At 42.3% G+C, this 14,385-nt stretch overlaps 1 protein-coding gene across 1 annotated transcript; it reads right to left on the bottom strand.

Annotated features, from left to right (window-relative positions):
* Positions 1 to 95: 95 nt before the first annotated feature.
* Positions 96 to 13,026, bottom strand: rin3 (Ras and Rab interactor 3). The gene is made up of 14 exons (XM_088312162.1): positions 12,833 to 13,026; positions 9,596 to 10,055; positions 8,772 to 8,883; positions 8,609 to 8,681; positions 7,992 to 8,083; positions 6,848 to 7,763; positions 6,307 to 6,481; positions 6,045 to 6,216; positions 5,114 to 5,235; positions 4,837 to 5,023; positions 3,792 to 3,923; positions 3,542 to 3,708; positions 1,527 to 1,641; positions 96 to 1,309 (listed from the first exon to the last, which is right to left on the bottom strand). Exons 1-14 carry the CDS (start codon positions 12,865 to 12,867, stop codon positions 1,038 to 1,040), a joined length of 3,030 nt encoding a protein of 1,009 aa, XP_088168288.1. The 5' UTR covers positions 12,868 to 13,026; the 3' UTR covers positions 96 to 1,037.
* Between the last annotated feature and the right edge of the window lie 1,359 nt (positions 13,027 to 14,385).

The raw sequence follows: 14,385 nt of genomic DNA, 5'->3' as shown, positions 1-14,385 counted from the left end.
TTTAAATTTATTTTTTTACTTGGTGCGTAATGAGATGCTGCAGCTGCAGGCTTTTATTAACTCGATTTTGAAAACAATGCATAGTCTTCTTTGGATTGTGGGAGTGTTTTTAGTCAGCAAAGGCACTTTTTATTTACAACAAAGCACAGCAATAGAATTGTATGGCGTACAGCGGAACAATCACGTCATGAAAAGCGCATCATTTTTTTTGCTCGCAAGCAATCTTTAAGGACTGTCCACCAGTCCTTACCATGTGACACGGATAAAACTCGCCACCCCAAGGACTGCAAAGAAGGAAATCTGAACTTGAGGCATAACCTCCAAAACCGAACCTCCTGCCACCCCAGCTAAAGCTTTCTAGAACTGCCACTGGCTTAGCCAAAAGGGAAAGAAGATTCACTGATGGGATTCGTTGGTCTTGAACCTGGCAATGCAGGATTTGTTTTGAGCAGCGGCAAATGCTCTCTATTAAAATATCCATCCATCTTTTCGACCGTGAATCCCTTTCAGGTTGACCCAGAGACGATTCCAAATGACATTCGCGGAGAGACCGGTTACACTTTGAACTGGTCACTCGTCAATCGCGGCCTTAGTCAACATTATTACAAAATTACGTGAACAAAATGATTCATGTTTCACTGCAGCATGAACAAAGTCGTTTTACAAAAAGGAGTTCCAGACCCCATGTTTAGACAATTTATCACACAACTGTCATGTTATGCTATATTTGAACATCGCATGCAAATGAGACGAACAAACGTTAAGGTCCCATACAACCATTTGTATCTTTTAGAATCTTTGACATCCTTTTATGGGAAAGCAAGTCCAAACTGCATGTTTGTCAAACTTGACTCATTTGAACCTTTTGTTATCCATAAAACAGAGGTGGAAAATGGATTAGAATAGCATCGGACCTTTAAGATATTCTTCCAGGCTTCATCAAAGCATCGAGTGAAGCCAACTTTTCTCTCTTGGATTTGGCACCAGTGTTGCACTTTCAGAGCAATCCAACAGAAGCTGCTGCCTCAGTGAAACAATTACCAGCTAATCAGGCATCCTTCTTCCTCTTCTTGAGTTTCAGTATCGACAGCTGAAATGTTTTGGAAAGCGCTTTGTGGAGGGGGTCTCGGGGGCGGGCCCGTGGGGCAGCTGCGGCCAGACCAGGCTTGTTTGATTGCTCTTTGGTCCACGGGGTGGTAGATGAAGCAATATGCTCCCGGTCGACATTTGTTCTTCACACTCAGTGCCAGCTCTGTAGGTGCCAGGGGCCGACGAACCCCATCTTCATAGATGCTGAGCATGTATGAGTCTGGAGGACAGAGAGAAGGATTTTTCTAACACACGAAGGACTTGCAAATATCATGGAAGTGATTGAAAGTGTTAGAAAATACCATTAACAACCAAAGATATTTTGGTCCCGTAATTCCACTAATGCAGAGTAAAATACAGATTTGGACACCTGTGTATTATATATTTATATACTGATCTATTCTCATAGAATGGATCCACAAGTTACACAAATCTACCTTGTTCAAAACGTACGGCACACTGTTCAGTCAGCTGTTGGATTGTGGTGGTGGGAAGGATGCCGAGAGTTTTGGGATCACTTCCGATGTCAGGACAGCACACTGTCAAGAATTCCTGCACGACACCCATAAACGCAAGAGGTACAACTATAGGAACATTTATGAAATCAGTGTGTTATCTTGTTCCAAGGACTGCGTTTCAGTAATCCATAACGAATAAAAATATGGTTAATGTCAGTTGCTGTGATTGTCTGTCCATCGGCGGCACAGTGGATCACTGGTTTGTATATCTGCCTCACAGTACAGAGGTCAAGGGTTTGATTCTGGGTTTCGGCCTTCCTGTGTGGGGTTTGCATGTTCTGCCCATGTGGGTTTTCTCCGGGTACTCTGGTTTCCTCGCACATTCCAAAAACATGCACGGTTGGTTGATTGGGCACGTTCAATTGTGTCTCTGGGTGTGAATGGTTGTTGGTCTATGTGTGCCCTGCGATTGGCTGGCGACCACTTTAGGGTGCACCTGCCAACTGGCCGAAGACCACTGGGATAGGCTCCAGCATGCCCGAGAGGTTAAGTGGTTCGGATAATGGATGGATGGATGTATTCATTCCACTAAGTAAGACCAGGTTGCAATCAAACCCCCAACCTCAGAACAGCGACGCAGATGTGACAACCACTTGAATGAATGAATCATGGATTTTTTTTGTCGCTGCAACAAAATTGGCTTGACAGGAAGGTTCTGGCCAGGAAACATGAAAAACAATGACCACTAGAGGGAGACAAAATGGAAAGGCCTGTCAGTACTTGCTTTTCAGCACCTCAAGGTCATGGGTGTGAAAGGAGACACTATGGAGGGGATGGAAAATAGATGTGCTCAAGTTCTTGAAATAAAAAAAAAAACCTCAACACATGTAGCCACAATTACAACAGATGTCAAGACTTGCACACTTGTAGGAACGAAGAGGATGGATTGGCGGGGTTTGAGGGTTAATGCCATTTTTTCCGGCCTGAAACTAGAAGCTCAGTCCAAGTTAGCGCATCCGTCAGGGCAGTTAACATCACGGGGGAGGACTGTGGGAACTAGCAGAAGGCGATGAAGTAGAGTTGTGTATGCAGTATGTTATGGTTGGTGTGTGTGCGTGCCAGTGTCCCAGCTGGGAAGTATAACGTCTCGTTGCCATGGAGACGTGCCTTCAGTCCATGGACTCGGGAGGGAGGGGAGAGGTGAGGGATAAGTTCAGCATTACTTCCAGGTCAGGAGAAAGCCCAGATAACATTTGTTTTGGGAACAGGCAAACCATAATATCACGCAACCTTGAGTCTTGCTGGTGCCTCTTGGAGGACATGAATTAGCCGAATTGACTCTACGTTCTTCCCCTCACCTTTGGTCACATGCTGTGGGTTGTGACTGAAAGAAAAAAACGAGTTTCCTGCGCAGGGTCTCCGCGATCTCCTTCAGCGATAGAATGGATCCAAGGGTGGAGCTGCTGCTACTCTACATCGAGAGGAGCCAGATGAGGTGGCTCGGGATTCTGGTTAGGATGTCTCCTAGATACCTCCCTGGTTTGGTGTTCCGGGCATGTAGGAGGCCCAGGACACGAAGAAGAGACTATGTCTTGGGATATTCATCCATCCATCCATTGTCTAAGCTACTTATCCTTGCGAGGGTCGTGCCTATTAGTAGGCGTGGGCAGTAGGCGGAGCACACCCCGAATTGGTTGCCACCCAATCGTAGGCTACACAAAGACAGACAACCATTCACACTCACAACCACACTTAGAGACAATTTAGAGTGTTCGATGAACATACCATGCGTGTTTTTGGAATATTGGCCGGGCCGGACTCGGTTGATTTGTTTTATTTTTGATTAAGTTCAATTTGAGATTATATATTATGCTTTCGTCATTTGAATATTTGGAATGATTATGGCTACATTGGCTGAGATAAATATGTAAACCTTGAACTTTTAAATGACACAAGCGTATCTTTTGTGCTTGTGATTATGATAGTGTTCATACCTGAACAGATCTTTGGTCCAAGCATTCCTGGTTGAGTGTGCGTCGCCTCTCCCACCGTTGGATGGAGTCCTGAATCTCCCTACTCAGCTCACGTGAAGCTAATTTCTGCTGGTCAAATGTCTTTATATGTTCAAGAGCGCCATACGTGGTGGTCAGATAATATGAACCTAAATACAAAAACACATTCAAATTACAATCAGGTCGTGAAAGGAGCCGACAGTTTGGCTGTGAAAGTTAACAGATCCTGTACCTTCTCCGATTGTTAGCGCAGGGTCCATCAACTCCATCATGTATTCCACATCCAGCAGTAAATCTGACAGATTAGATCTAGCCAGGACGTACATCATTACAGGAAGGAAGTCATCAGCTCCATGGGTCCGCCCTGTAAAATCATGCAAACATGTAGTCACCACGGTAGCGGAGAGTCTCCTAAATTCTCGTTGTGTTGTCCCAAGACCAAAATTTTAACTTTGATAAAAAGCGGCATAGAGTACCTCAATATGGATACTGAAAAATGACTAAAGACTTAAAAATAAGTAAAACACAGTGGAATAATTGCTGTCAGCTGAACAACTACATTTTTTTATTCATATTAATTCAGAAAATGATAAGGATACTAATTTGAATGTTTGTGCTAAAATATAGATTGTGAATATTTGTAAACACTCTAGAACAATTGAACACAAACATTTAATGTTTTTTTTACACTGTTTCACACACTGAACATTTTATTATGACAAAAATGTTGATCATCATAAATAACTAAAATTCTGTCAGTGTATCATAAAAATACGGTACTTGACCCCGTTAGTGACAATTATAAAGACGGATGGAAACCCATCTCCGTTCAGTGCTTCGTACGTCATTTTCTTTTTTAAGTTTCCCGTCATTTGTCTATCGTTTGCAAAAAGAGCATCCATCAGGGACGGAATGACGGACCTTCCGCCAATATTGAAGGAATACCCGACTCTGGTAACAATATGGTCGAACAATTGGTCGATAATGATAGGAAGAAGTATGGAGGAGTGAGCGAGAAAGGGAACATAGGAGAGGGTAAAAATGGGTCCGATGCTCAATTTACCCCAACATTTTTCTGGACAGGCTTTATCACCAAAACTGTTCTATACAACTGAAAGATACTCATGTATTAGTTTGTCCAAAAAAAATTACTTCCTGTGGTGATCCAGAAATCCACAACACTACTTCTTGAGGAACATGATTCAAAATTTATATCCAAACCAAGTCTACGAGTATGAACATGCAGTTTTGGGGGGGGGGGGGGCGGAGGGATTTACCTGGACAGCTGACAGACATTGAGTCATAGATGATTTTACAAGCCTTCAGCAGTAGGTCAATCTTCTTTGGAGGAGAGTATTCCAGATGCAGATTACTGAGTTTCACACTAATCTTCTCCATAGCTGAGGCCTCTGGGACGGCGGTGGTGACTCCCAAAGCGGTCGTGGTGCTGCCGAGAACTACAGACTAATTGACACAAAATTGCACAGACCTCATTTAATAAAGCAATTGAACATGTGATGATTAAACCACACAGCTAAAAATAAGTTGGGATACCTGGTTCTGTGCCAGTTCCTTAAGGCTGCCATTGTTGGTGTGCAGTTTCTCCAGATTATGGTAAACAGGCTCCCTCAGTGGCTTCAGTACACTCTTACACAGAGCTGCTTCAACTATGCTCTCTGCACGGTCAGAAAGCACAAATCACCCTTTAAAACTTCAACCTTGCTGTGGACATGTTACAAATAAAATGCATCGGTGATTTGTTTTCTTTCCTACATCAAACGACACTATTGGAATTAGGATTGGTACTGCATATCCAAACCTACAAGTAACGCAGCTGGGCAATTAAGAAAGACTCCCAAGGCTTTTATTCGTACAGACGAGAATCCAATTGAAGCATGCCAATGGGAAGCTTCTCACTGCATCATCTGGGGTGAAATAATTTTCTGTCATTTGACAGAAATTTTCCCAGAACACCTGTGCAATGTCCCACTACAGCATATAATTGCAAGAATTGAAGATAGAGACAAAAGTGATAGAAGTCTTCATTCCGCAAAAAATTGTTCTTCCATTTTGAAAAGCCAAATTTTGTCTTTTCAAAATGGAATGTGTTCCCATGTCATGTAACAGTGGCAATCTATAATTGAGCTTCACACCAGATATTTCAAATTTGGAGGATATTGGTAACAGGTATTGCATGTCGAAAAATATTGAAGGCTATAGTTGAGATTTTGAGTTTTCCGGAGATTGCTGTTTAAAAATGGCTTTTCAAAGTAAGATTACAAAAAATGTCTAAACTACCCAACATTCAATGATTTTGCATGAGAAATATTTGTGATTTTTTTTTTTCTATTGACAATGGTGTCTTTTTACTATAATTTTTACAGGACATTCTGAGATGGTCATTTGATGAAATGACATGGAATGACCCTTGTGTCTTTGCAAACAGGGCAGAGGAGGTACTAAAGCTAAACGACAAACGGCATACCCAGTTTTTCTTGTGAATATTGATGTTGCTGCTCTATCATGGCCTGGAGTTCAGAACTCTGCAGCAGGTAACTCTTTAATTGTGTCATCATCTGCCTGATCTCCTGCAACAGCTCAGTGGAGGTGGAGTGCTTGGACATGGTCTCAAGGGTGAATGCTCGATGCTCTTTCACCTACAAATCACGCGTGAAAACTGAACTTCATTTCATGCGTTGAATATTTTGAAACATTAACATCATGATATTTTCAGCTAAAGCATTTACCAGGTTACCAAAATAGCTCAGCGGGTCTCTAGCCAGCTCCACAATGCGTTGGGAGAGGCGACGGTCATGACTGATGAGGCCCGTAATAACAGTAGACAGGCGGGAACGTGCTTTGCCCAACATGACAGTGGTTGGTGTCCGCTTCATTTTGCTGCCACGATTCTCTGACAGATTACTGATATAAACAGACAGGTACAGTAACGTTAGTGTATATACCGGGTTCTGTTCCCCCCCCCCCCCCAACAGTCTTTTGGAGTCAATGGGCAGGTGACAGGTGATGGACCGGCCAACTCCGAAAGCCCTGAAAAATTATTTAGTAGAACTCTTCAGGGCAATTGATGGACTTGGTCCTCAGGAAGGCTCTGCAAATGGCATTTTAACAGCGCCATTTGCAAGTCAATTTGGAACCAAATAATGTTTACAAATTATCCACATATTTTTGACTGAGTTCAAATTATTTTATTTTAGTAAATAAACCAAAAAATATATTTTCTGCATAAATGCATGAATTACACTCAGCGCACAGTGGTGCCAGACCTACCTATAGTTTGGATCCCTGTCCTGGTTCGCCTCTCCTTCTTCTTCGGTGCTGCTGTTAGAGCAGGAGTCAGGATCTGTGCCAAGCATAGCGCCCCCCTGAGGAGAGTAAAGTGACACGTCTGGCCTTTGTGCCGCGGTGGAAGCCCATGCTTTTGTCCCAGCATTCTGATCCGGTGAGGGAGGTTTCTTCCTTGGCTGAGGTACCGGTCGAGTGGGCCTCTTCACTAAAATTTGAGAACCAGAATGTTGTTTGTCCTCTTCATTATCCTTGCTCGCACCTCTTTCTACACCCTCAACCAACAGATATGTTTTCTCTTCCTCTCGTAGTCCTCCCCCTTCCTTTTCAGTTCCCTTCACAGGTTTTTGGCCCTTCTCGTCACCATCTGTACTGTTCCTGGAGGAAGTGCGGCGCAGAGGAGCAGGACGCAGCGAGGGGATGGCTCGACTCTGCGGGGGAACAGGAGGTCTTAATGGCGGAGGTGATGTCAATGCTGTCTTCCTCTCATCTTTGTCCCCTCCCCCCATCCTTCCTTCCTCTTTTCTGTCAGCTGCGGACATCAAAGATGCGTTTTTTTCCAAGGGGGGGGATGAGAAGAGCAAACCCATCCCAGAGCCTGATCCCAGGCTAGGAGGCCTGGGGGGAGGCCTCTTGAATTTCGCGTCCTGGTTAGAGTTAGTCTTATTCTGATTTTTGACCTCTCTATTTTCTTTCTGGTTGGATTCTCCATTGAGCAAGTAGGAAACGATGCTCTTAGGTGTGTTGATTTGTAGTTTGGGCTCAGAGAGGTCTTTTGGCTGCTTGTTTGGTGTCTCTGTCAAAGTGATTGGGGTGATATACAAATAAACCATGTTGGGACTCCCGTCCAGAACTTGGTTCTGTTTTTTTCTCTTCTCATTTGTTTCTGATGTCCAACAATCTGCAATACATACGATAAAAAAAGTGTAGTTACCATATTTATAGAATGATAATGTTGCATAATCCTTAGTGTAGTATATTACTGGTTGTGAGATTTAAAGCCTGCGTTTACATTTCTTCAGCATTCAGTTGGCTGATGTGTTCCAATCAAAGAACTTTTCAGTTCGGTCACTGTTGATGTAATTCTTTCCTAAGCCCATCCCAAATTGTATCCACATCTAGTCAGTACCTGATCCCATAGCAGAGATGACCTCCAGCTCCTCTTTTTGCGTTGCCATCGAAATGGCTTGCGGTAATTTCAGCGGCGCAGCCAGGATGTCCCTGATTGGATTCAACAACAGATGTTACGTAATCACAAATAGTACTGCAAGTTGTGCTTTCACCAAGTAACATGTGACTTGGATGTCGGTGAAAATTGTTGTGAATCTTAGTTAAATACTTCCTTTTCATATCATTTGTTCAATAATGGTTACAGGCCCTATATTTTGGGGGCGGACGGGTTCTTTTACAAATGCCCTTTCTCGGTCACTTAAGATGCTTTTACCATTAATGCCACTGGAGGGAGCTCCATTATATTGTTGCGATACACCAGAGGGATCTGTAATTTGAAGTGGCAGGATGCGGCGTATTGCATTCACACAACAGCAGAGCGTAAAATAGATTGTTTTTTTTCTGAGTTCTCTGTGAATTTGTGGAACCTTTCAGTGTGCTAATCGTACACAAGTTCACCTATAACATTTCTCAGACATTAACAACCAATGATTACTTCATGACTAAATTAGGAGCTGTGCCTTTTGATTATTTAGTACATCTTCCCACGAATGGGTGTGCAGGCGTGTGTATCACCTGCTGACACAGTAGAAAGAGATGAGTTTGTAGATGTCATCGAAAACCAGAGCCGACCCATCTAAGTGAAGAACTGCGGGGGAACAAAATACAGGCCGGTTCTGGAATGTCAACATTATTGGGGCTTTGTATATATTATACATTGATAAGAATGTGCTCATACATGTTTTGTGCTGTTTGACCTTCACGTTGTGTATTGGCATTGCTTCCTGCTCCTCAGGCAGGCGCACTGACAGCGTCATCCCTTGCTCCTCTGTGCTTTGAACCAGGAAGACCTGCGAGAATCACTCAGATGTTAAATAACTCAATGCGCCAACGTCAAGCTGTGTATGGTTCGCTTCTCTATGTCGAGTGTAACAAAAGTATAAGTATGTCTACAGTTTCCTGACTTTCTACCTGATAGATTATAATCACTGCAATAAAACATAAAAATTAAAAAGATAATTCACTATGATGAAAAATAATTGTCAATTGAACAATGCGGATATTTTTCAGATGCAACCGCCAGTGGAGCCCGAAGTGTTTTAGCTGCTAGCGGATCAATAGATAAACTGGTCATTAAAACGTCATTTTCAAAACAATCAACAATTGCAAACATCACACTGCTGCTGCAGCTTTATATTAGCAATCAGTACTACAGAGTTTGCTGCTTGTGGTATGTTGCTAGGCGGCACGGCGGACGACCGGTTAGCACGATGGCCTCACAATGCAGAGGTCGTCGGTTCGATTCTGGCTATGGCCTTCCTGCGTGGAGTTCCTCCGGGTACTCCGGTTTCCTCCCACATCCAAAATCATGCCCCTAGATATGAGTGTGAGCGCGGATGGTTGTTCGTCTATGTGTGCCCTGCGATTGGCTGGCAACCAGTTCAGGGTGTCCCCCGCAGACAGCTGGGAAGGCCGTGAGGGCTACAGACAATGGATGGATGTATTCTGCTACAGTTTCCGAAAAGTTGGTAAAAGATAAAATCATATGTGTGAGTGACTAACCCCTGCAGGCTCTTCTCGAAGGATGCTCGTGATTTGTTCTTGGCTGAGTCCTTTGGTGAGCCAAACAGAATTGCTCTCCACCAAGAGATCTATAAGGCTCAGCGTTGGTGTTGGGGAGAGGGCTAAGGCGGAGGTTGACACTGCCTGGGGTGAGGGTGAAGGGTGAGGAGTGAGGCTGGGAGTGCGCTCAGCGGTAATAGAATTGCGTAGGAGAAGTGCAGGGCACACAGTATGTGGGGTCGGGGAGAGAGGCGGAGGGAGAAATGGAGCAGGTGGGTTGGAGGGCAGCGGGGAAGTAGGTTTGGAGGTAAAAGGGAGTGACGGAGGATTGGGTGGAGGTAGAGGAGGTCGAGAAGGGATTTGGGAGGACTTCACGGTCGGAGGTGGCGGCTTGGGTCGACATGGCCTGGAAGAGGGGAGGGCGGAGGTGTTATGTGCTCCTGTCAGCGTGTCCGCGTGACTGTGAAGGACAAAGAGAAGGTTTTGAATTCCATGCTGGCAAGTCGTCCCCACTTCACTTTGCTTCAGCAGACTCTCCTGTGTGATGTTTCAATTTTTTACATTTTTTTTAATGCTTTGTCATAAGAGATGTTCATTTATATCAAAAGTGATGACATTTTCTTGTGTATGTGCTTCAAGGTTAAGTTTCCTCTCAAAATTAGAACAACACACACAGTGGCGCGTTCCATAATCCTTCCAAACATCTCCATTCTAGTAAACACATTGACACTGTTTCTTATTCATAAGAGGAGCAGAAACGACAATATTGTCACCTGACCCCATGACTAACATATGACCCCCTTTAGGGCTCAACTCTGTCTTTAGTGACGACACATTTTAGTGTTGCCATTAAGTGGACAGGTATGTCATATCTGACGACAGATCTCGCATTTGCATCATGTTGGCGATCACAAATGTGGCGACTGAAAATCCTTTTATCGTAAAAGAAACAAAATCTTATCTGCAGAACCACCTTGAACCATGATTTGCTTTTTATGCATTTTAATTCAACTTGCAGCTTATCTTGAGGGCATTCTCATTACCTTCTGGTGTTTATTTTTCGAAAGTAGATAACATTAAACATACAATATTATGGAACATGTCCTTATTAAGGTGCGCAAATAAATAGCTGGGGCTCTGGGGAGCTACGAATCTGATTACATGCGAAATCAAAGAACAAGTAAGTCTAGTTTTCTGGCAAATTTATGAAAATTGGTATGTTTGTGAGCGGTGCTGCAGTTCCTCGCCATTGTGACAATACAGAAGGGCTAATTCGCATAAGATTTTTTTTATTGATGTCACAAAAACTTCAACCAGATGGGTGAAGCAAACGGAAAAAGAACCAGTAAATAAAACATAATGTCTCGAAGTAATTAAAATCTTTTAAGCTTTACTTTCACTTTTACTTCCTTCTTGTTTTGTCTTTGAAGTGCCTATGGTGTGGCTGCGTTGCATATGCGGAGAGAGGTACATATTTACGACTTGGAACTTGAGTGGATTGTAAAAATAAATAAGAATATATGACAAATATATATATATATATATATATATATATATATATATATATATATATATATATATATATATATATATATATATATAACAATGTATAATGAATAACAATCAGGGAAGTAAGTACGTATACACCACGGCAAGCATTAGTTTGCTGTATATTTTATGAATTGTCAACATTCATCCCCAAAAGCACAATTTGCCGTTCGCCAAAATTTTTAGCCACTCTCTACTTAAAATATATCTGAGGAAAAAAGGGGAGAATAAATGCAACCGTGCATTTATTCACTATAAGGTGAAACATCATTGCTAATAAAACTGTATTTGTTTTCTTCTTTACTGTCACCATCTAATAAATCAAGATGATGACCGCCAAGCACTTTGGTGTCCAACCCAAAATGGAAGCAGAGCGGATGTCTTTGCACAAATTAGGATCAGCCAACGATGTTATCAGCATAAGCTTTTGCTACCTGACACATTAAAGGGGTCGATGGGGTGGTTGTGCGTAGATGACCGAATGCACGGATCTGCGCACCAATTGAGTGTGCTATACGGCGGCCTGATGGTGAAGTGCTGTCTCCATGAGTGAAAATGTCAGGTTTTCGCTGCTATTTGACTGCTTGTACTTCTCTTCTGACTCTCAGCTGTTTGAAAACAACTAAGCTAGTCACAACGCCCTGCCTCTGCCCCTGGTAGCCATGGTAATGAAATTCTTTTGGCCTCGTGCAATACAGGGTGACTGAACACTGACTCATTTGCCTGAGACGGGAAAAAAAAACCCAAGCGATTTCAAGTGATATTTTTCAAGTGGATGTTAAGTGTACTGTAATTCTTTAAACTTTGGGAATTTTGATCCAAAATGTCAGAGACCTCTCACTCAGAAACACGGCAAATGTTTTAAAATAATCACCCCCCCCCAAAAAAATCGGTCACGCCTACTTACTTAAATGCGATGGCAATCATTTTGAGATGCACGCATGCAGTAAGAATGACATCATTCATTTGCAACCTTTAAATCAGATTTTAGAATTGGAAAACTTGCAGTTGTGTGAACTACTTATATGTTCTTTTCGTTACTGCATTATTATTCTTTGCATATCATCTGATAAAGCTCAGGAATATCACAACAAGGATATAATGTCAGTGATTCTGTTTACTCAGTTTACTAAAATAGAAAAAAAAGTAATAAATACCACCATAATTTTCTGGGGCTTAAACATAATTTTGATTTCAATGAGTGCCTTAAGTCACATTGTGACACAATTCTGTACTCGACCATGAAAACTCTCAAGTTGGTACGTGCGGCAAAGTCATTGCAAACACGGACTGAAACAATCATTTCTGTCTTTGACCGGCAAATGATCGTCTTAGTGGCAGATGTGCTCAAAAGGGCTTGCATATTTCAATTGCATATGGAAACAAAGTAAGTTGACATGTCAGGATTTCCACAACAAAGTCAATTCAATGGCCTTGGTGGCGATCACATGTTACAAATCTGATCTATGGAAAACAATGTAAACATGTCATGACGTGAAGCCATTCAACCCGTTTTTCCGTAGCCATTGACCTATTTATTAGTGAGTCACATCTGTTTTTCCTGCTGTGGCTTGGTGACTACCACCACCAGACCCCGCCTTCTCTTCTTAAACTTACAACACCCCATTGCCTTGCCTAAATACTGTTTCCTCACTAGATTTTCAAGCGGCTCAGCGGTCCCAAACTCACCCAGTTTCCTGAGATTCAACGGTGGCTTCCATCATAACTTCTCAAATAAAGTGCTGGACTGCTCAGTCACCTTCTTTCTTTCTTTCCTTTCACTCTCAGCTTCATCCAAATCCCGCCTTCTCTCTGCTTTGCACCCCTCCCTGGTTCTTCCTCTTGTTTAGTCAAGCAAGACTGAATAGAGCAAAATAAGGGGAAAATATCTGTATGTGTCAGCTCTGGCCTCAACTTCCTGAGCTGCAAGACAGGAAGAGGCTGAGTACTGTGGTCAACTTCTGTCTGCACTCTTGTCTTTTTCAGTAATACCATATGTTATTACAATGTTAGTACATGTCATGATTTTCTTTCTTCTTACTTACGTTCTCTTCTTGTTTTGTTGTACTCAATCAAAATCAAAGGCATGTGTAACGCACATGCACACACACACACCCCCACACCCCCCCGCACACACGCACACACACACACACACATACATATATATATATATATATATATATATATATATATATATATATTAAATTTTTTATCTCTCAGCAATGTGAGCCTGTGAGCTGCTCACCCTCTGTGGAATGTGTCCTACATATTCAACAGCTGCTTGTTCAGACTCCTCCTTGTCTCCTCTCCCCTCCTTTAAAGGCTTCCAGATGGAGCCAAACTCACACTGTGGAATGTAAAACTTCATGTTTCTCTCTCGCTTCAACTTCTCTGACGCACCCTAATCATTTCCTATTGCCTTGATTTATTTTTTAAAAGATTGTTACGCCATTAAAAGTAATTCCTTTTAGTTCTGGGTTCCTCCTGCTGCTCTGCACATTAAAACATTAAAATAAAAGTGAGAAACAGTCAATATTTTGTAAACCAGGGCACCCATACACGCACTGTTCTTGTTCCTTTCATTGATTGCATGTTGAGCCACTGTTGTAAACATACAGTATTTTGACATGCATGTGTGGTCAAACCATCCACACTAAACAGTGATCATGGTGACTTTGCATCTGCTTCCTGTGTAAACACCACATCTCATACATGCTGGCGACATTGCTCAGATTCTGGTTTTGTCGTTTCACTTACAACTAACTACCACTGGATGGAGCAAAAATGGAGTGATCTCAGAAAGGCATCCCTCGATGATAGTGTATTGTAATGTAAAGACTACATCTTGATGGATCTGGCTAATGGAGAGTGCTAGTGCGCTGATCCACCTCTCACCAAGAAGACAGAAAAAAAACCACTTCCTAACTAGATGTATGAAAATGTCAATTTCAAATCATTATGAATTTGGGGGTGTTGGGAGATGGTCATGTAGCTCGGTGAAATATATAAGTTGGGCTGCTTGCTTAAATCATTCTAGGGGCCGCTAATGAGCCATTTTCCAAAAATTGCACAATAAACGTGCATTTACAATACATACGCGCACGCACGCACACGCACACACACACATATATATATATAAATATATAAATATATCTATATATATATATATATATATATATATATATATATATATATAACAAAAACACCAGTATATACACGTGTTTTTGTTTTTCATCGTAGCG

The sequence above is a fragment of the Idiotropiscis lumnitzeri genome, chromosome 1, assembly GCF_059441095.1.
Source record: "Idiotropiscis lumnitzeri isolate Australia: NSW breed Sydney's pygmy pipehorse chromosome 1, RoL_Ilum_1.0, whole genome shotgun sequence".
NCBI classification, from domain to species: domain Eukaryota; kingdom Metazoa; phylum Chordata; class Actinopteri; order Syngnathiformes; family Syngnathidae; genus Idiotropiscis; species Idiotropiscis lumnitzeri.
The sequence above is the reverse complement of the archived record's forward strand: the minus strand, read 5'-3'. Positions and strand labels throughout refer to the sequence as shown.

Excerpts from the sequence above, each read along its gene's own strand:
- rin3 (XM_088312162.1), bottom strand. The coding sequence starts at position 12,867 with ATGATGGAAGCCACCGTTGAATCTCAGGAAACTGG. Across the intron at positions 10,056-12,832 it reads GTTGAATCTCAGGAAACTGG|TCACGCGGACACGCTGACAG; the intron begins GTGAGTTTGGGA and ends TGTCCTTCACAG. Across the intron at positions 8,084-8,608 it reads TCTTTCTACTGTGTCAGCAG|GGACATCCTGGCTGCGCCGC; the intron begins GTGATACACACG and ends GAATCCAATCAG.